Genomic DNA, 23271 nt, shown 5'->3' with positions numbered 1-23271 from the left:
GGTGCGTGGTGATTCCTCCATAGAGGGCGTTGACGTAGTCCAGTCGGCTGGTGATGAGGGCCTGTGTTACAGTGCGTCTCGTGTGTAGGGTTAGCCACTTAAAGATCTTACATAGCATGCACAGAGTGAGGAAACAGACAGAGGAGACAGGGTTGATATGTGATTTTATGGTGGGCTTTTTGTCAATGATGATTCTGAGGTTTCTGGCGTGGTCGAAGTGAGTGGGTGTGGATCCTGGGTCTGATGGCCACCAAGAGTCATTCCATGTGTTGCTGCGGTTGCCAAAGATCAGTACTTCCTTCTTATCTGTGTTCAGCTGCAAGCCCTGAATTACACTTTTGCATATTTCACTTGCGGTACATCTATTTGTTCCTGGCTTCCTTCACAATGTATGTTCCCAGAGGTTCTCCAATATGTTCTGAACTTTTTTAGACTATGCCCAATATAATCTATCTTTCTGCCCTACTCTTCTTTTGAATATGTTTCTAGGCATCACTCCGCTATGTCCTACATTTTGCTGGGAATGTGTTTCCAGGTGTATTTTTATGTTCAGGTGTCCAGATATACTTTCTTTCTATATGTCCCTAACTGTTCTAAACTTTCTATCCAATATAATTATGCCCCCTGTAGTTTTTCCATCTCCACTGCCCTTTGTTAAGAATATGAATGCTTCATTACTACTATCTTTCCTACTATTGTAAGACTCTTTCCCTGCCAGGAACTTATTTTACACTTTCTGTAAATATGTTCATGTTGCACTCCTATCTGTTCATGTTGTACCCCCTATCTTTTCTAAACTCTCCCCGTTTTGTGCACCCTGAAACTACAATCCATCCTACACTTTAAAACAAATATTTCCCCAGATCTCTGTTTTTCAGTTGAAAAACTCTGGTGGAGGCACTAAAAAAGACTGTCTTGTATTACTAGTAATTAATTTTACCGTTTGGCTGCCAAATAGTAGAACTACCTCCCTGGGCAACTAGGAGATTTCGATAAGCTTTTGAATCCTAGCAACCAATAAGTACTCTCGCAAGCACCAGGATTTCTATGCTTAGTGGTCTTGTTCATGATATTACTGCCTTATAAATTAATACATAGAAAATAAGATAGTTCCTATAAATTTCCCCTTTAAACAAAATGCTTATTTATTTAGGAACAGAGTCAATTTTCATTGTTTCTGTATGCATCTCAAAGACTGCTTCCACTAAGTATGCCCCATTACCAAGACGAAAACTGTGAACCAGATGCAAAAACCAACTCAATATCTTATGGTAGTAGTGTTCTCCTATCCGAAGTCTATGCCTTTTTGCGCCTAGTGTTTATGATGATGCTTGTCTTTTGCTAGCTGTGAATTTTTAGTGGACTAACAGTGCTGTGTCCGTCCTCCTTTTCTTACATGACTTGTTATCAAAAAATATAAAACAATGTTGAGGATGTATTTTTGTGGCGGCACATTGATCCTCTTCTGTCCTTCTTCAGGATGTCAACTTGTTCGTCACAGAACCAGGAGCTGCACAGAAAGGTGTTGCATTTGGAGAAGCAGAACACGTAAGATCCCTGGCTTATGTTTGTATGAGAGGAAGGAAAGATGTGAGACACAAGGCCTGGGTGTTAATACTACAGACAGGGGTCTTCTTCTCTGAATAACAGTTGGAGACTGCAGCATTGTGTGTTGAGAAGGGTGTGTGAAGTTACAAAGGTTCTGTGCATGAGACCAGGTGAATGTTGTGAGGTTTTTCTTGAAGAATCAGTGAAAAAATCCTGTAGTAGTAAGTTTTACATTAAAATAAAACTTCTTGTTTTTGATTGAATTTGTGTCTTCCCTTTGGTTTTTCAAAAGTTGACAAAACCTAACAACTTTCACAAAGTACAGTGTTTGTAAATGTTGCAAAAAAGCTCACAGAGGCAGTTCAAATCTTGAATACCTGCATTTTGGGGATGTTATATTATGCAGTATTTATTATGGTACGTTATGTCACAGATACGTCCACGGTATGCTTCTGTACTACAGGTGCTAGGTCAGAGCATGACCTGGTCACCGTGTCTACCTTGGCACCCATGCATTCTGCTCTTGTGGTTAACACATGTAAGGTGGTTGAGTTTTGTTTGTTAAGCCCTTATTTGAGAACAGGGTGTTGGGTGGGGTTAAAACTCCCTAACACATAATTGGTTTGTAATGTGGATTGTGAATGGGGGGGGGGGGGGCAGCACCAGGTTGGGTTAAAGTGCCCTGATATATGAATGTGATATAAAGTTCTTGGGAAAGTTAAGATCGGGAAGAGTGATACTTGGTTGACAATGCAGGCATGGGGTAGGTGGAAAAAAATCAAGCTGGGGCTATAATTCCCAGTTTGTGACGGGTGGAAGGGGATGGTGAGTCAGCTCAAGTTACAAACACCCAGCTTTGTTATTGAAGGTGTGATGGGAAGGGTCAAGATGGGATTGAAAGTCTCTGGTTTGTCACATGTGTTGGATCCCCTTACAGGTCTTTGATGGAGCAGCTGCGGAAGCTTCAGGCCCTCATTGGCTATTCCGCTAACAAAGTGGCCCAGACTAGCACGTGCATCGCGGTGAGTGTTCAGGCTCTGCCTACCTTCTGATGCCTCTGCCTGCTTCTGCCCACCTTCCACTGTCTCTGCCTGCTTCTGCCCACCTTTCACTCTCTCTGCCAACTTCTTTTGCCTCTGTCTGCTTCTGCCCACCTTCTGCTCTTTCAGTGACTGCCTCTGCAAACTGTCTCTGCCTCGGCCGACCTTCTGTTCCTGGTCGATCTCCAGGTTATTTCCTCTCCCTCTCTCTCCGGTCTGTGTCACTTCTGGATTCTTCCTAAAGCATTGCTCTCCTTTACCTGTTTTTCCATTTCTCTTATTCTGTTCCCTTTGTCTCTCTTTCCTAATCCCATAAAGTCTGATTTATATGTATATATATATTCACTGAAAAAACCATAGGTTTCAGGGACATTATAGTTAGAAATTAGCATTTAAAAAACCTTAGCAATTCACTGAAAAAAACACAGGTTTAAGGGACGTTATAGTTAGTTGGACATTTCACTCATACAAAATCAGAGAAATTCGGCCGTTATAGTTAGTTCAGCTACCTATAACTCGCGTCCCCGCAATGCACTGCTGATGACGTCACATATTACCTCATTCATGACGTGGCCAGTGACATCACTGATGACATCTCAAATGACATCACTGATGACATCATCCACATGATAATCTGATGCACCTCCTCATACCCTAATATAACCTTTAATACACCCACTCTAAAATACAGACTACCATTTTGGAATCCATAGACACACCAATACCAATTACTATATACCTAGGTCTACACACACATCCACTCATTCACCCATACAGTAACTCATACATGCAGTCACTCATCAATACAGCACTATCATATGCACGGGAGGTACCTGGTGGGCTAGTTGGCCCCAGGGACCCTCAGTATTCAAGGGGGCTTAATTCTCCAACTTAGAACGCGCCAAGGGGCGCGTTTGCAAAGTCATGCAGGAAGGGGGCGGGGCCTCGAGCGAGTTGCAGGTTTCTTTTTCTTAAATTTTTTATTTTATGGGAGGGGGGCCGTGCGGCCCCCCTTCCCTGGGCCACTGGTGGCCTTGGTGACCCCATCCCCGGGGCCTGACCAGCCTTCTTTTTTCATGGTATTTTTGGGAGGGGGGCTGCGTGGCCCCCCTCCTCAGGCCAATTATGGCCCCGGGGACCCCATTCCCAGGGGCCTGGCCTCACCGTTGGGGACTGTGGGGGGAGCCCCAATGCCCCCACGGTACCTGCCGGCTCCCCGCCTCCTGCGGAAGCCGGCATTGCTTTTGCACAAGGGGAGCTGCTGATATGGTTTTTGGAAGCGATAGCAGGTTTCCTGCTCTCGCGTCCAAAAACCAAAGCAGAGTTTGCTATGACAGGGCGGAGCCATGCTCCCGCCCTGCCATAGCAAACAGCAATGTCCCGGGGGTGGGCATCTCGGGACATTGCAAGAGCCGGCCCTGGTGGTGGCGGTCCCCAGGGCCATCAAGGGCTCCTGGAGGGGGGCCGTGTGGCCACCCTCCCATCATTTGTAAAGGCCCAGGGGTCGGTGGTCCATAATGGACCCCTGCATTTGAATATTTAGTGCCCCGGGTAGGTAGTGGTCCCCGGGGCACACTATTTATTGGTTATAGCCCCGGGGAGGTGGTGGTCCCCGGGGCTTGGGGGGGCCCGTGAGGCATCCCCGCCCTTAATTAATTAAAGCCCTTATTTAATTAAAACCTTAATTTAGAATTGACCACCCTGGGGGCTTTTTAACAAACGAAGCGCAGGAGACCACGCTTTTTTTAAAAATAATAATTTCAACCCGATTCGCGCACCCAGCGCGAGTTAGGCCGAAATTATATTGAAAAAAATGCATTTTTGGGCCTGGGGGTCCTTGTGGGAACCCCTGAGCAGGCCTAGGGGGTCAGGGTGTTTCTACTCTGCCCCCTTTTCTTGTTTTTTTACCTTTTTCTTTACCTTTTTCTTGTGACTCGGTTACCGAGTCACAAGATGGCTGCCAACACATTCTGGTTTGGAGTGTTGGCAGCCACCAGAGTAAAGCTCGTACTCGGGAGGGTTCGCGAACCCTCCTCGGTGCTCAGATATCAATATTTTTATTTTTTAATTTCTCAGCAACTACTGAACAGATTAACACCATTTAACAAAGGGAGTGCTTTCTGAACCAATAACTACCTTTTTGCCAAATTTGGTGTAATTCAGTTCAGCAGTTCGGGCAAAAAAAATTGTAAAATGTCATAAATACTTTAGAACCAAAAAAACAAAAATCCAATCAATAAAATCAGAGATATGCCATTTTAAAGCTGCAAGCATTTTAAATGTAATAAGGCAACTCAAATGTTATTCTATGGGAGAGGTAGGCCTTGCAACAGTGAAAAGTGAGTTTAGGAGTACAGGGATATGTAAAACTTTAAAGTATATGTCCTACATTTTAAATACACTGCACCATGCCCTCTGGGCTGTTCAGGACCTGCCTCAGGGGTGACTTATATGTATTAAAAAGGAATGTTTGGGCCTGGCAAAAGGTTTATTATTCCAGGTCGAAATGGCAATTAAAAACTGTACATACAGGCTAGAATGGCAGGCCTGAGACATGTATAGAAGGGCTACTTAAATGTGTGGCATAAACAGTGCTGCAGGACCACTAGTTAATTTAATTTGCAGGCCCTGGGCACACGTGGTACCACTCTACCAGGGACATGCAAGTAAATTAAATTAAAATTAAATTTAATATGCCAATTGGGTATAAGCCAATTCCACCATATTTTAAGGAGAGAGCACAATCACTTTAGCACTAGTTAGTAGAGGTAAAGTGTGCAGAGTTCTAAGGCCAATAAAAACAAATTTAGCAAAAAGTGGAGGGTAAAGGCAAACACTTTGGGGGTGACCCTGCAGAGATAACCAGGTCTCTCTCTCTCTTCTCTCTCTCTCTCTCTCTCTCTCTCTCTCTCTCTCTCTCTCTCTCTCTCTCTCTCTCTCTCTCTCTCTCTCTCTCTCTCTCTCTCTCTCTCACACACACACACACACACACTCTTTCTCTCTTCATCGTTCTGTGTCCTTGTTTTTGTCTGTCTCACTTTCTTGCCATCTCTTAACTATTTTTCTCTCTCTATCACCTCTCTAACCAACTCACACTATTTTTGTTTTCATCTTTCTCAGTGTTCTCCCTCCCTCATTCTCTTCGTCTCGCTTCCCTAATACATCACTTCATTTCTTGCATCTTCTCTCTCTTTTTCTCACAATCTCTCACCTTCACTCTCTCATGCTCTCTCTGAACAACGTTTTTCTCTATTTTCTCTCTCCTTTTTTCTCTCTCACCCAAACATACACATTCTCTCTTAAACCCTTCTTCCATCAATGTATTAATTACCTCCTCTCTAGGCCTGTACCCTGCCCCTCTATATCTCTTTATCTCCCTCTTTGACTGTCTCCACCTCTCTCTTCATCTCACTTCCACTCCCTCCCCATTCTCTATTTTTCAATCACTTTCTCTCTTTATGCGCTTCATCTTCTTTCTTTCGGTGTTTTCTTGTTCATCATTCGATTTATTTTGGTTTCAGGTGTTGCTTCTCTCCTTTGGTTTGATCATATTTCCGACCATCAGCCCTTTCGCTAAGAGTAAAGCTGCCGGGGATGGCGACTTTCTGCCAGTGAGAGGTAAGTCTGTCCTTGTTAGCACAGTAGACTCACTGTTGGGTGGACAGACTTAGGTATAAGATTGGAAAGTCTCCAGAGACAAATCTCGTGTGTTTAGTATCAAGTATTTCTTTGCTCTCTCTTAAGAAGAGTTTCTTGGTTTTGGACTGTGTAAAAAGTTTCTTATTGGTCTGCTACTGGTGCCAAGCCTCCTATTGGCCAGCCTGTTCTACCCATTGGCTGCAGAGATAAGTGTCCTATTTTTGTAAGTGCCAGTTTGATTGATTGGTCCTTAGTGTAAAGTCTTTGATTGTTCTGTAGAATTAAGTCTGTCATTGATCACTGATCGATTGATTTTTAGGTCAATGCAGTTGTTCAGCAGTCATCCATTCATGGGCGTTCTCTGAATGGGTTATTCGTCACTTTGGTGTTTTGTGTGTTGCGCAATCAGGTTGAAAATGAACATAATTTAACCTAATTCTTAGAGCCCCAAACAACTGCTTATAATATTGAGTGAGTCGGGTACCGCTTGTGACCTATTTTATTTACAAATTGCTCCAAATGGTTCATTTCAAGGTGTATTTTTAATAATGCTATCAAAAAGCTCTATGTTTTACGGACAGGATAGCAGTATTGGTCTGTATTGGCAAACACACTTATGAGCCTTACAGAGGCAATTAGGTGCCCATTGGAAACATGTTGGTCTCATCAAGAGCACTGGAAAAGAAAGGACGCGGTTATTGTGTTTGAAAATAGTAGAAACCGTGCCACCCATCAATTGTGTAACAGTCATTGTAAATATTATGCCAGGGAAGGGTTACTCCTGAAATAAATCTGTAACGGTGGCGCAGGGACAGACAGAGAACCAGTTCTTGTTAAACGGGGTTTTATTGAGGTATAGCGTTTCTTTTGTCTACTCGTTAGTCTTTCACGGGCAAATGCGGCTTTATCCGTGGTGAGGGCTCTAGGGAATTCGTCCGCCTTGTGGGTCGTCTGCTTCGGTGGGTCTTGCTCCCCGGGTCTTCTGGCTCGGATGTCTCCCGAGGTACGTGGACGGGCCCCAAAATGAAGGAAAGACAAGGTATCGTCAGTGGGACGCTTTCAGCCCAACACTTCCTGACCCTGGGACCGGGAGTGAGGATTCCCCTAGTTGTGCAGTCGTGACCCAGCCCTCCCCTCCTATTCCCTCAGCGTGCTGTCAGTGAGTTCAAAACCGTGTGAGGGATTGATTATAAACAAATGAGGATCGGGAGAAACCCAAAATAAAAACAGGGACGTAAGGCACAATATCGGGCGCAACACAGGTTAAGGAGGTGCACTCTCCCTCCTTCCCATCCAGCCCGCTACGCGGTCCCGTACCTGTCCTAGCCACGCTCCTCCCCTGGGAACGTGGCGGGGCGCTTCGCGGGGTCCCGGACCTCCTCGCCGTCTGTACTCTCTCTCTCCGGCTCGTCCTTGTTCTTCCTCGTCCGATGTCCAGGGTCTTCGGTCCAGTCCGCTGCTCAGTTCCTCGCATCCGCTCTGCTCTCCTGCTCCGCTCCTCCGGGAATCGCCGTCCGCAAACTTCCAGGTCTCGTGGGCTTTTGACGATCCCTGCTCCGTGACGTCACTTGTGGGCGTTTCTCCCGCCGTAAAGTCGGCCCAGTTAAAGGGCTCCGCACTTTCAATGTGTGTCGGGGTCGATGTTTCCGCATATGGCACCCAGTCTTCCTGTGATAAGGGAACAAGAGGGGGTGAGAAGGGCACGTAGGACCACCAGTCCTTCTTTTCCCCCAGCATGGTCTGTCCAGCTCCGTTACACACCCCCCCCCCCTGGCTTCTCCCGTTCGGGGAGATGAACGGACCGGGAGAGAAAGTCAGCATTGCCATTGTCTTTCCCCTTTCTGTGCCGCACTTCGAACGAGAACGGTTGCAAAGACAGGAACCACCGCAACACTCGCGGATTCTGGCTCTTTTGTTTATGCATCCACTTGAGGGGTGCATGGTCCGTGTATAGAATGAATGGCTTGCCCTCCAGGTAGTACCTTAACTTTTCGATTGCCCATTTCAGGGCAAGCCATTCCCTCTCGATCGTTGGATACTTGACCTCTCTGGGGAATAATTTGCGGCTTACATACAGGATGGGATGTTCCTGCCCGTCTGCCCCTATTTGCGATAATACAGCGCCTATCCTTGTCTCGGAGGCGTCAGTGGCGACCAAAAAGGGTTTGTCAAAGTCGGGGAAATCAACACTGGTTGTGTCGTAATCGCGGTTTTTAGTTTGTGGAAGGATTGGACTGCTTCCGTGGTGGGGGACTGGAAGGACCGAGGGGAACTCTCACGTTTCAGTAGGTCTGTTAAGGGGGTGGCGGTCTCAGCAAAGTTAGGAATGAACCGTCTGTAATACCCGATTAGTCCTAAAAAACCCTGCAACTCTTTTTTTGTGGTTGGAAAAGGGGTTGCGACTATCGCCTTGATTTTTTCGGTCTGGGGAGCAATGACCCCATCTCCCAACACATAACCCAGGTATTTGACCCGCTGACAGGCGGCCTTTGATTTCTTCGCATTTATATGCAGTCCGGCCTTTTTTAGGGCGTTGAGGATGATGGTTAGATGGCGGAGGTGGTCAGCCCAGGTTCGACTATAGACCACGATGTCGTCTAGATAAGCCGAGCTAAAGGTGGGAAAGGCCTGTAGGATGGAGTTCATTAGTCGTTGAAACGTAGCCGGGGCCCCGTGGAGTCCGAAGGGCAAAACTGTAAATTCAAACAAGCCCTGTTCGGTAGCAAAAGCTGTCTTTTTGCGGTCCGTTTCTCTCAGGGGCACCTGCCAATAGCCTTTCGTTAAATCGAACGTAGTAATGTAGGCTGCATCCCCTATTTTTTCGATTAGCTCGTCGACCCTTGGTATGGGATACGCGTCAAAGGTAGAAATCTCATTAAGGGCCTTAAAATCCATATAGAAGCGGGTCGACCCATCCGGCTTTGGTATCATAACGATGGGGGACCTCCATTCGCTTGTGGAGGGGCGTATCACTCCCAATGTCAACATCTCCTCGACTTCTCTTTTGATCGCTTCCCTCCTGGCGGCGGGTATCCGGTAGGCTTTTTGCCGGACCAATTTGCCCGGCACTGTCTCTATTCCATGCTCAACGAGATGAGTTCTTCCTGGTATGCCTGAGAAAATTTCCGCGAAGGGCGTCAGGGTATCCGTTAATTCTGTTCTTTGGGCCTCTGGGAGCTCTGTATTGATGCACAATTCTCCTATCGTGGAGAGTGGTTGATTACCGGTGGGTACCAAAAAGTGGGCCCCTTTTGGCGGGGGTCCAAACCATTTCTTTAGTATGTTAATGTGATAGCTCTGTAGTTTGGATGGGGAGAGCTGGATCCTATAGGTGGTATCGCCTAGGGTCTCCCTCACCTGATACGGGCCTTGCCACTCACTTTTAAACTTACTGGAAGAGGAAGGAAGAAGAACGAGGGCCCAGTCGCCGACCTGTAACCTTCGGAGTTTCTTCCCTTTATCGTAGTATTTCTTCTGTTTGTCTTGGCTTCTTTCCAAATTGGTATGTGCTAAGTCTCGTAGCTTGCCTATCTTCGACTTCAGCCATTGGGTATACTCCAGCAGGGAGCAGTGGTCCTGTCTTTCTTCTGTTTCCCACGCGTCCTTGGTCATTTCCAACAATGACCTCGGTTATCTCCCATACAGTAACTCAAAGGCTGAACAGCCCAGGCTGCTCTGGACTTGAGCCCGTAGAACGTACAACGCCAGTGGAAGTAACCGGTCCCACTCTCGTTCTTCTACAGTAAGCATTTTCTTTAATGTGTTCTTCAATGTGCGGTTGTAGCGTTCCACGAGACCGTCCGTCTGTGGGTGGTACACGGATGTATGTAGTTGGTGGATGTCTAAAGTGCAACACACTTCTCTCATTAACCGGGAAGTGAAGGGAGTCCCCTGATCGGTTACCACCTCCTTGGGAAACCCGACTCGTGAGAATAGTTCAATCATTTTCTCTGCCAGATTCTTGGTGGTGGGAGTTTTGAGAGGGTAGGCTTCCACGAATCGGGTGGCGTAGTCCACAACCACGAGGGCATGTATGTGTCCCTTTTGGGTTCGAGGCAAGGGCCCGATAAGGTCCATGCCCACTCTCTCGAAGGGGACTCCTGTTATCGGCATCGGGTTGAGGGGGGCCGCTGGGGGTTTATAGGCACTCTTCTTTTGGCAAGTCTCACAGGATCGGCAATACTTTTCAATATCCATATATATTCCTGGCCAATAAAAATACCGTAGAATGCCCTCACCGGTTTTCTCTTTGCCTGCATGCTCCGCGGTTAAGTGAGTGTGTGCGAAAAATAGGACTTGGTCCCTGAAGGGCTGGGTTACTACTAGCTGTGGCGCCATCCCCTTTTTTCACTCTCTGTATAGTTGGTCGTTTTTTATCAGAAACCGGCGGTACCTCTCACCTACAGGCGTCGGGTTCTGGTGAGCGGCTTCCCAGGCATTAAATAAAGTGCGGTCATTGGCCTGGGCAAATCTGAAGCTCCGATCAGTAATCCATGGGTCGTGACTGACGAGGGCCGGGGTAGGGCGGAGAGAATGCTGATCACCCACCTTTAACTCCTTCCTGAACAGGGATTAAAAAAATCGGGATTGTCAACCCCTAGAATCACTTCCTCGGGTAGGGTGTCTACCACCCCCACTCTTACTATGTGAGTCTCCTGGTTGGGAGGGGTTATCTGTACACGGGCCAGAGGGTATGGTTTCACGTCCCCGTGGATACACCGGATGTGAACTACTTGTCTGGGGAGGTACTGTTGGGGACAGACTAGGGATTTCTTCACTACAGATTGCCTGCAACCTGAATCTAACAGGGCTTTTACCATTTTGCCATTCATCTGTACACGTACATAGTATGAGGTGCCCAGTTCCGCCGAATACATGACAGCCGAAGGGAGATATCCTACGTCCATTGGCTCCTCCGTTCTTTTCCGTGGACAGAGGCGGACGATGTGTCCCCATTCCCCACAGTCATAACATTGCGGCCCCCTCAGGGAAGGGAGGTCCGCTCGTCCAGGCTTGGGACGCAAGATCTCGGGTGGCCCTTTCACTTTCTTCTCCGGTCGGACCACGGTGATCCCCTTTGAGGGGGTTTTCTCAGGCTCCCCTATTCCGTAGCGAGGTTGGGCTCTAGCAAAGTTGGTGGCCATCTCTATAGTCTGTGCAACGGAGAGGTTTGAGTGTTGCTTTAACCAACGCTGTGACCCATAGGGCAGAGCCTCCATAAACTGTTCCATATAAATTCGTGACATTATCTCTTCCTTGGTGCTACTGTCCGGTTTTAGCCACTTGTCGGCGGCCGTTTTTAAACGGAAGTATAAAGCCTTTGGGTTTTCCCCGGTGACTCCTCTCTCCTTCCGGAATCTTACTCGGTATGCCTCGGCATCGAGTCCAAGATGTTCCAATATGATTTCTTTAATGAGCGGATAGGGGGTGGTCCCCGCGGGATTGGCCACTTGGTACGCAGACTGGGCTTGTCCGGTTAACAACGGGGCCAAGAAAAAAGGCCATTTGTTTTCAGGCCAGCCACATGCTCTTGCCGCCCGTTCAAAATTGGTTAGAAACGCGTCGGGATCTTCTCCTGTTATGTATTTCTGCAGTGCTATACCTGTGGGATGTGGAACGTGAGCTCTTCTTTCGGAGGGTATAGGAAAGACGGCCTCCGTCGGGTTTTTTTGAAGGGACTCGATGTGGGCAGTCAGTGACTTTTGAAACTGCTCGCGGTCGGCTTGGGCGGAGGTCATTTGTCTTTTGACTGCCCATCCTAGTTTTTCCTGTCCCTGAATCAGATGTTGGATGAGGGCCTCCATCTCTTTGCAGACGGAGTAGGATGATAATCCCACTTCTGACACCACTTGTAACGGTGGCGCAGGGACAGACAGAGAACCAGTTCTTGTTAAACGGGGTTTTATTGAGGTATAGCGTTTCTTTTGTCTACTCGTTAGTCTTTCACGGGCAAATGCAGCTTTATCCGTGGTGAGGGCTCTAGGGACTTCGTCCGCCTTGTGGGTCGTCTGCTTCGGTGGGTCTTGCTCCCCGGGTCTTCTGGCTCGGAGGTCTCCCGAGGTACGTGGACGGGCCCCAAAATGAAGGAAAGACAAGGTATCGTCAGTGGGACGGTTTCAGCCCAACACTTCCTGACCCTGGGACCGGGAGTGAGGATTCCCCTAGTTGTGCAGTCGTGACCCAGCCCTCCCCTCATGTTCCCTCAGCGTGCTGTCAGTGAGTTAAAAACCGTGTGAGGGATTGATTATAAACAAATGAGGATCGGGAGAAACCCAAAACAAAAACAGGGATGTAAGGCACAATATCGGGCACAACACAAGTTAAGGAGGTGCACTCTCCCTCCTTCCCATCCAGCCCGCTACGCGGTCCCGTACCTGTCCTAGCCACGCTCCTCCCCTGGGAACGTGGCGGGGCGCTTCGCGGGGTCCCGGACCTTCTCGCCGCCCGTACTCTCTCTCTCCGGCTCGTCCTTGTTCTTCCTCATCCGATGTCCAGGGTCTTCGGTCCAGTCCGCTACTCAGTTCCTCTCGTACGCTCTGCTCTCCTGCTCCGCTCCTCCGGGAATTGCCGTCCGCAAACTTCCAGGTCTCGTGGGCTTTTGACGATCCCTGCTCCGTGACGTCACTTGTGGGCGTTTCTCCCGTCGTAAAGTCGGCCCAGGTAAAGGGCTCCGCACCTTCAATGTGTGTCGGGGTCGATGTTTCCGCATATGGCACCCAGTCTTCCTGTGATAAGGGAACAAGAGGGGGTGAGAAGGGCACGTAGGACCACCAGTCCTTCTTTTCCCCCAGCATGGTCTGTCCAGCTCCGTTACAAAATCATTTAGTCCATCTTTCATTTATGTGCCCCTGTTTTATTAGGAAACAAATTCAGTAGTGTCATCGCAACAAGACACTACAATTTCATCTTTTATTAAGCTGGACATAGCTTTTAATGAATTAACCTGGCCTTGCGGGGCGACCAACCACAGCTTTCGACCTGACATGGTATTGAGAAACCCTCTTCTATGATAATATATGACAAAAGGTGTCCTTTACCTGTCAACTCACCTGCATTTAGCGGGAGTCACACACTTTTTTGGTGTTCATTCCCCTGTCACCTCTTAAACGGCTGACTTCACCCACATTTTTTATTCAAGAGGTTGACGGGTAAGACGCTTGGAGTGGAATAAAGCCTCTGCCTAACTGATACCTTTGCTTGTGGGCACTCAGCTGAATGAGAGTCAGTGGAAGGGTGGTCTGAGGTCAGGGGGCCACCTGTATTCAATTTATGCTGGTGGTTGCCACCAGCTCCTATTTTAGGCGACCGGGACTCTTTGACACCTTCTACACTGTCTTGTTCCTGGTCCACAGAGCAACAAGAGACAGCAGATCATCAGTCCATCTTTTATTTCCACTGTGGTCATGGAAACAGAAGAAAGATTGTCAATACATTGATCATACATCATTAAGGCTCCCTGTTTTCCGTTTTTACAAATTTTTAGAGATAAATACAGACAGAAAAGATTTATCCTCTTGTCTGGATTTGTTTTTAAATGTGGATAAAATGGAAATTGAGTTGCTTTTTGAGTAATTCTAAATACTGTCTGTCATGACTGCCAGGCCAATAGCTGTGTGGATTGATAGGTAATGGGGCTAACAAAGAAAGGGATTTTAGTAAAGAGGCTTTAACAGCAGTAGATATGCACAAGGTTTATACTGAAATATGCACATTTTCTTATAAGTGCATTGATTTATCTTCTGTGGGAGTTTACAACATTGAGAGCTAGTAGGCATGCAATACCGATTGAATAAATGTGGAAATATTCTAATTTCAGCTTCATTTATCCACAAAACCCAAAATAAATATGGATAAATACAGATAAAATTAGCAAAAAATAAATATGGATAAATGCAGATGGAAATGTCAAAAAATAAATACCATTAAACCAGAAACCCTATTCATCATACTGTGTATTGACAGCCCTACCTCTATTTCTACAAACTAAAGTGAAAATAAAAGAAAGACTGTTTTCTCACTTCCATAAATGTGCATGCTGAGGGGACAGGTTGGCATCTATCATCTGTGGTTGTTGTGCAGGTAGTGGTACTGCAGCAACTGGTTACAAAGGGGGGAATGAAAGGCCTGCCTCTGTATCTGTGGGGACCTACACTTTCTTAAACTTAAGCCCTGCTTGCCATCTTTATCAGAGAAAATTACTAGCCTGGCATTTATTCATATTTCATAATTTCATGTACAGGGCTAGTAGCAGGTACTTCAATAAGTAGTTGTGTAAAACTCTTCTCAGATTATTTTGTTTCAAAAAGGCTTTATTACAATTAGGAACAGAGGAGTATGGCAAACATTTCACTGTAAAAGTAGAGAACATTATATGACAATAAACACTTCAAAAATACAGTGAAAAACAAGTTATACAATAGCAAATAGATACTACTAACTGATAATGCATACATTCATAAAAAGCTCACTTTTTAAAAACATTTTAAATATTAAGAATGGAAAGAAAACAGGAAGGAGAGCGAACGACAAATATAGTGGGAGGGGGACCTAAGGATTCAGTGCCATTGAATCATGTAAATAGATAGTAAACTATACTTGTTAAGTTATTATTAAAAAATTAAAATAGATACATTCAAAGCAATTACAATAAGAAACTAAATGTCAAAGGAAAACAATGGCATGGAGTAAACAGCATGTTCATGGTGGTTTTAAGTTCTCTGAAAAAATTTCATCCATTATTATTATTTTTTTAATTACTATTATTTGAAAAGGTGGTAAGAGGTAACCAAAATAATTCATTGTTATTCTCATTACCGCTAGTGGACATAAAAGCCCTACCCAATCTATGATGAGAATAAATACAATACCACCAAGTTTTGTACGAATTGAAAGTCATTTGTTGAAAAGCAATTGCAAGTAATAAATTAAAACAATTTGTTTTTGGATAAAATAAGAGAATCATCAGCACCACTCAAGGTACCAAGAAAAAGATGTAGAATTTTAAAGGGATCGGGAGAAATGCATTTTTTATTAATTTGATGCCAAACCCTTTGTCAAAAAGGAAAGAGCGTGCGAGCACCAAAACAGCACATGCATAAAATCACTAGTAGCAGAATCATAGGACCAGCATTTACTGGTGTTTTCTTGAGAGAATGTAGCCAGACTAGAAGGGGTAATAAATAACCTGTTATATCTCTGTTATTTTTAAACATGACACTTCCACCTTAGTTTGCTATAATAATCTTTTGGAAATACTTTGGACAGCTCCAAAATACACTTGAGTGAATTTTACTTGCTGATAAGAGTTTTTATTTGAAAGAAATAAATACAGGTTTTTTTCTAATTCTTCCATTTTTAGGTCTCGACCTTGCTATCGCGTAAGCGATCGCAAAGCCAGACTATTGTAAAGGGGTTTGAAAAGTGCTCCCAAAAAGCGGATTGCATGGCTAGCACGCGCACAATCACGAGCATCGTGCCGCCATGCAATCCGCCTTTTGGGAACACTTCAAAGGGTCCGCTCCCCCAAGCGCACGCGCGCCACGCTCCGCCGGGCTTGTTTTTTTTGGCGCATGCGCGCACACACATCTCCCAGGCTTGTTGCTCGCGCTTCTTGTACATTTATGTTGAGCGCGGCATCCACTTCAGGGACACGGCGCTCTGTTTATTTTTTTTCATGTTATTTTAAGCGGAGCTGCATCCAGGTGCCTTACTCAGTGGCTGGCTGCTTTTCAAATGCAGAAACTTCGAAGGCAAGGGCGAGTGTCTTCCCAGTTTGGCTGCTGATCAACCCCCCGCAATTACAGACACTGTGCGGGAAAACTCCCTCAGTGTAATCAAGAGTATGAGATTCCTGTGTAAGTAGTTTATCGGACCCGTGTTTTTGCTTTCCATTCTGGGACTTCCCTGGACATCCTATTTAGCGCACGATAAAATCAAGACTAAAAATATCCGAATGCAACGATAAAACCTCCTGGGCGAGTTACTCCACCGCAGAGATAGGAAATCCAGGCGTTCTGTTCAGTCTCATGACTAGCGCTCAGAAGATGGCATGCCAGCGCTACACAAAACGTCAGTGAGAAAGATATGGGAGGTGTCTCTTACCCTCCCAGTCCGCTGCTCTTGTGTGCCAGCACAAGCCCCCCTTCTCTCCTTCATTCATACTGTTTTTCTCCGCTGCCTCGTTCCTTTTCCTTCTTGCTTGCTGTCTTTTGCCTTTCCTCCAAAAGTCTCTTTTCCCATTGGTTCTCCTCTAGTGCTGGGCTGTTTGTCTCTTCCCCCCTCTACCTTTTTTCTTTCCCTCTCTCGGTACCGTCTTTCTTCCCCCTGCTATCTTCTTACTTTCTTTTTCATGTTGTAATTTTCGTCTTTTTCTCCTTACTTTTTGCGTCCGCGCCCTTTTCTTGTTCTGCCCTACTTTCTCTTTCAATATAAATTTCGCATCAGTTTATTTTTCTTTGCGCCTCTACTCTCTCTGCCCCCTTCTCTATCTCTCTTTCTATACCCTCCGTTACTCTTGCCTCCCCTGTTCTCTCGTCCTCCCGTCTCTCCGCCCGCCAATCGGTCTTTTTTCCTGAACTGTGGCTTTTGTCTGAGACTCACCTGACCCCTCCCTCTTTCACCACCCTGTCTTGAAGAGAAAACTTTTTCACGCATTGCTGCGCCAGCTTGTCGTCTTTCTCCTCCTCTTTCGTAGCCAGGGGGAAGTCACTTCCTTAACAATGCATTGTAAAGTATCCAGCCGTCGACGCAGATAGCTTGGTGGGTTAATTCTCCTGGTGCAGGGATTTGCCTTTAAAGTGAGATGATAGGGAGGAATCGCACCTGCAGTACAGATGTGATACGAAGATTACATTTTCAATCATTTTCAATCATTAGTTTGATATGTCAGAAGGATAACGTGCCTCCTGCAAAACACTGAATTGTGCGCGTACCATCTATGGGCCTCTGTTGGTGCCGAGCTCCTCAACCATCTGAGGTCGAGAAAATTAATGTCATGTAAATATAAAGTGCATTTATAGAGCGTCACGTCAGCTAAAAGAGCTTCTAGGCGCTAGATACCCCAGGTTACCAGATCTGGGGTATTAGGAGAAGGGATTAAAAAAAAAACAGACGACAAAATTTGATAAAAAAATTAATTGTTCATATTTGAGACTCGTGAGCTGTCCTAATTGAGTAGCACAAACCTCTCGAAGCAGTGTGTTCTATAATTTAGCACCAATAAAAGGTAGATTCAGAAGCAACCTAGCCGCCGAGTTTTGATCCAACGGAAGTTTCCTATTTAGGCAGAACCAGGTACAAATGAGCTAGCGTAGTCAAGTCTGGAGGTGATTAGAGCATGGATTGCAGGTTTTCTTTTCTGTGGCTAAAGGCAGAAACCCCAAGATTTAAGTTGGTTAGCAGTGTTCTTCCCGGTTAGGTAGTTGAGTGTGGTCATGGTATGACAGAAGCCCAAATCACTGGTGCCAGAGAGCTCATATAAACGTTAAGGAGCCAGAGGCGTAGTTTACTCAGTAAGATTCGGGAAGGGGGCTCACATTTCTCAACTAAAACAGTGGGCAACAGGGTGAGAATGTGTGGGGTGACCACGTTGTGGGATGGACTAGTCTCATGAGGAGCAATGGTCAGTTCTGATTTGCAGAATGTGGGCCTCTGGGACTAATTTAGAGTTTGGCAGACCTGTACTCTGTCTCGCATTTACACGAGTTTGAGCTATTGACTTTGCAAATAACAATGCCTTTTATTTTTGATTAATTTTTAAAACATAAATAAAAGGCATTGTCATTTATAAAAAACAATAGCTTATACTCGTGTAAATGCGAGACCTATTGCATTGCAAATGCTTGTTTCTTCTTGTCTCATGATAAACATACCGGCCATGTCGATATAATACTGGCCATGCGGGAACCCCAGCTGTGTGAGGAGCCATCTAGAGTATAATGTGGGTTTTGCACTAGTGCTCATCTAGCCTAGTGCGGCCTAGGCTTTCTGGGTTCATATTGAGCACATGCGTAGACCTAAAGGTCTTGGATGAAGACCACTAAAGTTGGCGCTATAGATTTAACGCCCCTTTCTCTTCTGCTGTAGTATTCTCCAGATCGCTCAATGACGACACCGCCTCCCGGATCTTCCATGCCCCGGAAGTTGAAACAGATGAGGTCCAGAAGGAAGCTCAGGTGCAGCGGTGGACAGAATATGCTGGAGAAACCTGGCATAGCAGTCTACAGGGGGTCCGCAAGTACTTCTCCAGCCACCCGCTGTCCAACGAAGACGAGGAAGACCAGACTCACATCAACCTGACTCAGGCAGTATTGGGTTCCAAAGGACACCCCGACATGGAAGAGCTCAGCCACGATGACCCCATCGCTGGCCGCACGGTGGCCTCTGTGACATGGAAGGACCCCAGCAAGCTAGTACTGGAGTCCTCAGATGAACAGTGACTTCAGGGGACACATTTATTTGCTGTGTGAGAGACTGTGTGAGGACATGTTTGCTGCAGCTCTGTGTGTGACCTGTGAGCCCTGCCCCACTGGCAGTCAAAGTCCAGAGGGTCCGGGCCTGGCTTTTTGTGGTAGCTGGGCACCCCCCCTGCTCATATCTAAAGTGGGAGGTAGCTATGCCTTCCATGGCACAAAGTTAACTGATGAGCATGGCTGACACCAGGTGCCACATGCAATGTCCACTGATGCTTGAGTGCCCCCATGTGTCAACTTTAACAGGGTTCCTGTGAGAGGGCAAGGCTAGATATGTGTATAGGGTATTTCGGAGTGAGGAAACACATAACAGAAAGTCCACAAGGTAGTGTTTTTCAGCATTTTGTCAAAGTATGAAAAATGAAACTCTTATTTGACAGCAGAGGGAAAGCAATCCCCAGAACCAGTGGCCAAGGATGGCGTTTTGTAGGGGGCACTAACCGGTTCGGGATGAGATTGGATGAACCACTTTTTTTACGGTGATGTATAATTTAAGGAGTAACCATCCGCATAGCTTCCAACGCACACTCTGCCATTAAACGTTATTTCCTAATGAATGGGCGGTCTAAGGCAGCTCGCGGAGGGAATCTAAGCCTGCGTCGTCCAACGGGAGCATCCGCGATAAGGAGATGTCTGGTGTTCTGTAGATGAGACATATTGAATCCTTGGCTGCGTCTACTAGTGCGCATCAGCCCAGAGCGCGCCCCCTAGTGGCCAGTTCAGCATTCTGCAGGCTATCATACGCAGAGAAGGCTTGTGAAGAAAGGCGGAAACGATGAGCACTGACAGAACCTCCCTAGGTGAGGAAGATGGAACAGTTAGGACTGGCAGCAGCGGAGCTCAGGTCGACCAGGAATCCGCTGCGCAACCCGTGAAGGTGGTTGCAAGTGGAGGGCGCAGTAGTCATTTTGGGAATTCGGACTAGTTTGTCGTCATCTGACTTTAAGCCACAGCAAGAGAGAGAGAATGGAAGAAAATGGAGGAAGATGGAGCAAGAAAAAGATAGCAAAACTGTGACAAAGGGAGAAAGCAAATTAATCTATCTCTGCTGCATTCCAGTCCACTGTGTTGCTCACTGTGTCATTCCAGACTAGAATCTCCGTCATGCAAATCAGGCTTGGTCCTGCTCCAATAGGAACTGTCCAGCTCAAACTGCCAGGCCAGGCGCCATCTGGATGGCAAAACAAGCAGCCACAGGACAATACCAGCCCATTTGGCCCTTGTTGGTGAGATGCACCTTGATTTGTGTTGTCACAGCAGCACAGGACCCACTTCTTGGCATTTTTGCTGTAGAAGAGCAACTACAAGCTCAAGGGAGAGCATGAGCTACTGGGAGGACTCATGAGTGATTGGCCATCAACATCCCTTTGTAGAACAGAAGGCATCTGGGCACACACACACAATACTCATCGATACCACCAGGTGGCAGCACTGTACAACTTGCAGCTGCGCAATTGATTTAAAGCAGACAGGCAGTGGGGCATATGTTGTATAATACTGATGACATGTGTTGCCAAGTTCAACTGTCTTTTGAAAAGTATGTATTTTGAAGTTCTCGTTTGTTTATACGTTTTTTATTTTGTGGCTTTTTATCGGGCCTGGTTTCTCTGATGACCGCAATTGTAGACTCTTCTAGGCACTGCGCACTGGCGTAACGAAACATGAGGGAGCCTCCCTGCAAGGCAAAGGGAGAGGCCCGCTCCAGACTCAATTAGGAGCTCTCCGGCCAGAGTACTGTGTTTAGGGGGCTCCCTGGTGCTTGGGGGCCCACCCACACTGTGGGGGCCTCAGTGGCCTGTGTTATGCCACTGGCGCTGCGTTAATCCATAGCTGGATACGGTGATATTTACAGTGTATAGAGTGGAGGAAGAGATGAGGCTACAGCTATGATATCATTAGGAAAACATCTGTCGAATGGCAAACCTACGTGGAGCAAGAAAAATACAAATAAAGCAAATTGTACAATGATCTAATTCAAGTAAAACTTGGCAATACGGGTCATCCTAGAATAAAATGCAGATCATCAACTTTTTTTCAATTCTGTCAGATCTCTTAAAATGTGCTAGAATGTTTATCTGCCGAGCAGCAAAGATATTCTGAGCGCCAGGTAAAATGACAACTAGCAACAAGTCCAAATTCGATTCCATTTGTTACAACCGGAGGCCCTCTTGTGGCCGCTTGTTAAAGTGTGATAAGACAGCAACCTAGAGTGGCCTTAGTGTAGCATTGTCCTTGTTATTTTTTTTTAAACACATTTGTAATAGGCATAATTGTACATCCCAGTCTCACATCTAATTACAATGAGATAGCAGGGGCAGTGTGCCCATATGTCCTTCCCTCGGAGCTCCACCCCCTTCGTTTTATCCGATACTGTGCAGCTGTATACATTCTACAGAGTGTAGTAGGGGCTCCCTCATCCATCAGCATCTGGATGGAATAGTTTTATGATTAATAAAAGAAGTTCTTCCTTTATCCGGTACCTCAGTTGTCTTCTGCATGCCAAGAAGGCTCTTAATTCCCGGGTGGCGTCGGGTTCTTAGTTCTGGTGCCATGAGGGTCAGTGCAGTTCCATGCCTTCATTCCTTCTGTCTATATTCCTGCTTGCTCTAAATATCTTTCGTTACCCTGGTTGTCTGTGTTTGGTGTTGTATCACAGAAACCACTGAGTTAGAGGAACTGAGTGTGTATGCCTCTTGAGACCTGATGTCATCACAGGAAGTAACATCATGTCACCTTTGGCCTCAAGGATGGGCTTTTGTGTGTTTTTAAAATCACTTAAAACTGGAGCCTGCAGCATGTTAATATGGAGTGATTGATAACAGACACAAATAACAAGCTAGAAAAACTACCAAAAATAAAAGTTAGGTGTTACGTCTAAGAGATGTGTGTTCAGACTGACTAAAACACAGGGTTTGCCAAGCAGCCAGGTAAGAGTCACCACTGTTACACTGGCTCTCCCCACACAAGGCTCTAGGTTGAGGCATATTTAGAAATGTTACTATGCCAGTATTGACAGGCATGAGGATTGAGGGCTTCAGGCCAAAATTGAATGTTTTGACATAAAAGTAATGATTGCTTTGTGTGAGACACATTTAAAGCAGAGGTGTACAAAGTAGGTCCAGGTGGGGCCTCAGCCATGCCAGAGTTTCTGGACAACCACTGAAGATATATGTGCACAATGGAGGCAAATAGAACTCATTTCCAAAAGCAGTGATTACCCTCAAAGTCTGGCATGGACCCGGCCCTCCTAGAAACGTACCAAGAGCGACCATGCACTCAACGGTGAGGGACTAACACCCAATGAATAGAGAGTCGAGGTGCCCACATGGTATTTCTGACCAGCCTGCGTTTCCCTGTCCGCGTCTATACCTGTGGTGCAACCTCCTGCTCTTACTTGCATAGGGACCACAATGACATATCCACCTCCCCTGTTTTATACATTGTGCTCAAACTGTATGAATGACTATGCACTTTGCACATTTATTTTTATTTTTCTGTCTGTGAGTTGTTATTGCCAAATAAAGCAGTTTATGGTTTGAAGCATTGTAATTTAATTTGGCACGGAATGAGGACGAACACCCGGTGGATGGGGTCTGAAACCAATTCTCCATCTGGCCAGGGTGGACGGATTTGCATGAGATGCAAATATGAATTTCTGGGTAATATTATATGGGTGTAAGCAATTTATACAACACGTACTCTGGCTTTGCTGTCTAATCATCACAACGTTTTAAGATACACAGTTATTGCTATAAAATAGATTGATAGAAAAATAAAGTGGTTTATTTTATTGCATGGATATTAAAAAAATAGCTATCAGTTAGTGTTTTTAGGTCTGGTGTTAGCCGGGGAATGAAAAAAAAATAATAAATATATATATATATATATATATATATATATTTCTTTTTTCTTCTGGAATGTGTGTATTCATTTTATTAGGGCATAATAATGCAGCAAAGATACAGAAGCTTTTCGACCTCCTATGCCTTGGTCAGACTGATCAAGACCTAGGAGGTCGAAACATGTCGGTATCTGTGCCACATTATCCCCTAATATCTAATAAAATTAAAATTAACACACAAATTATTGGAGCACAGTGGTATTTTGTTGGGAGTACAAGTATTTTGGGAGGCTCCACATCTGCATTATCTGTGAGAGTGCGTCTCCTAATTGGACCGCATTTCTGCACTGCCGCAAAAAAAAAAATATATATATATATATATATTATCTACTGGCGGTCGCCAGTAGATAGTTATAGTTAGGACCCTCTTACCATAGGAAATCCGCAACATTCTATTTTGAATAACTTTGGCGCCGGTCGACGAATTCTCGCAAAATTTTCAAAATAGGTGGGGCGTTGAGCTCCGCTCCTACCCTGAAAGTCTCGGGGGGATTCGTCAAGCGGGGGCTGAGATAAAAGGGGGTCCCAAAACGCGTTTTTCCCATGCATTTTTCCATAGGACCTTTAGACAGAGCTACAGCCCGAACGGCTGAACAGAATTTAATGAAATTTGGCAGAGAGGTAGTCCTCAGGTCAAGGAAGTGCCTTTTGTAGGTTTGGTGTAAATCTGTTC

General features: G+C 45.8%; 1 protein-coding gene across 3 annotated transcripts in view; it reads left to right on the top strand.

Annotated features, from left to right (window-relative positions):
* The window catches only part of CREB3L3 (cAMP responsive element binding protein 3 like 3), a 45670-nt gene extending 23433 nt beyond the window's left edge, over positions 1 to 22237 (top strand). For all 3 annotated transcript variants that reach the window (XM_085639527.1, XM_085639526.1, XM_085639528.1), the window contains exons 7-10: positions 1480 to 1548; positions 2486 to 2570; positions 6110 to 6206; positions 18312 to 22237. In XM_085639527.1, coding sequence (XP_085495653.1) covers positions 1480 to 1548; positions 2486 to 2570; positions 6110 to 6206; positions 18312 to 18664 — 604 coding nt within the window. In that variant the 3' untranslated portion in view covers positions 18665 to 22237. The remainder of the gene's footprint in view (positions 1 to 1479; positions 1549 to 2485; positions 2571 to 6109; positions 6207 to 18311) is intronic.
* Positions 22238 to 23271: the final 1034 nt, after the last annotated feature.

The sequence above is a fragment of the Triturus cristatus genome, chromosome 12 (genome assembly GCF_964204655.1).
Source record: "Triturus cristatus chromosome 12, aTriCri1.1, whole genome shotgun sequence".
Classification (NCBI taxonomy): domain Eukaryota; kingdom Metazoa; phylum Chordata; class Amphibia; order Caudata; family Salamandridae; genus Triturus; species Triturus cristatus.
The sequence above is the reverse complement of the archived record's forward strand: the minus strand, read 5'-3'. Positions and strand labels throughout refer to the sequence as shown.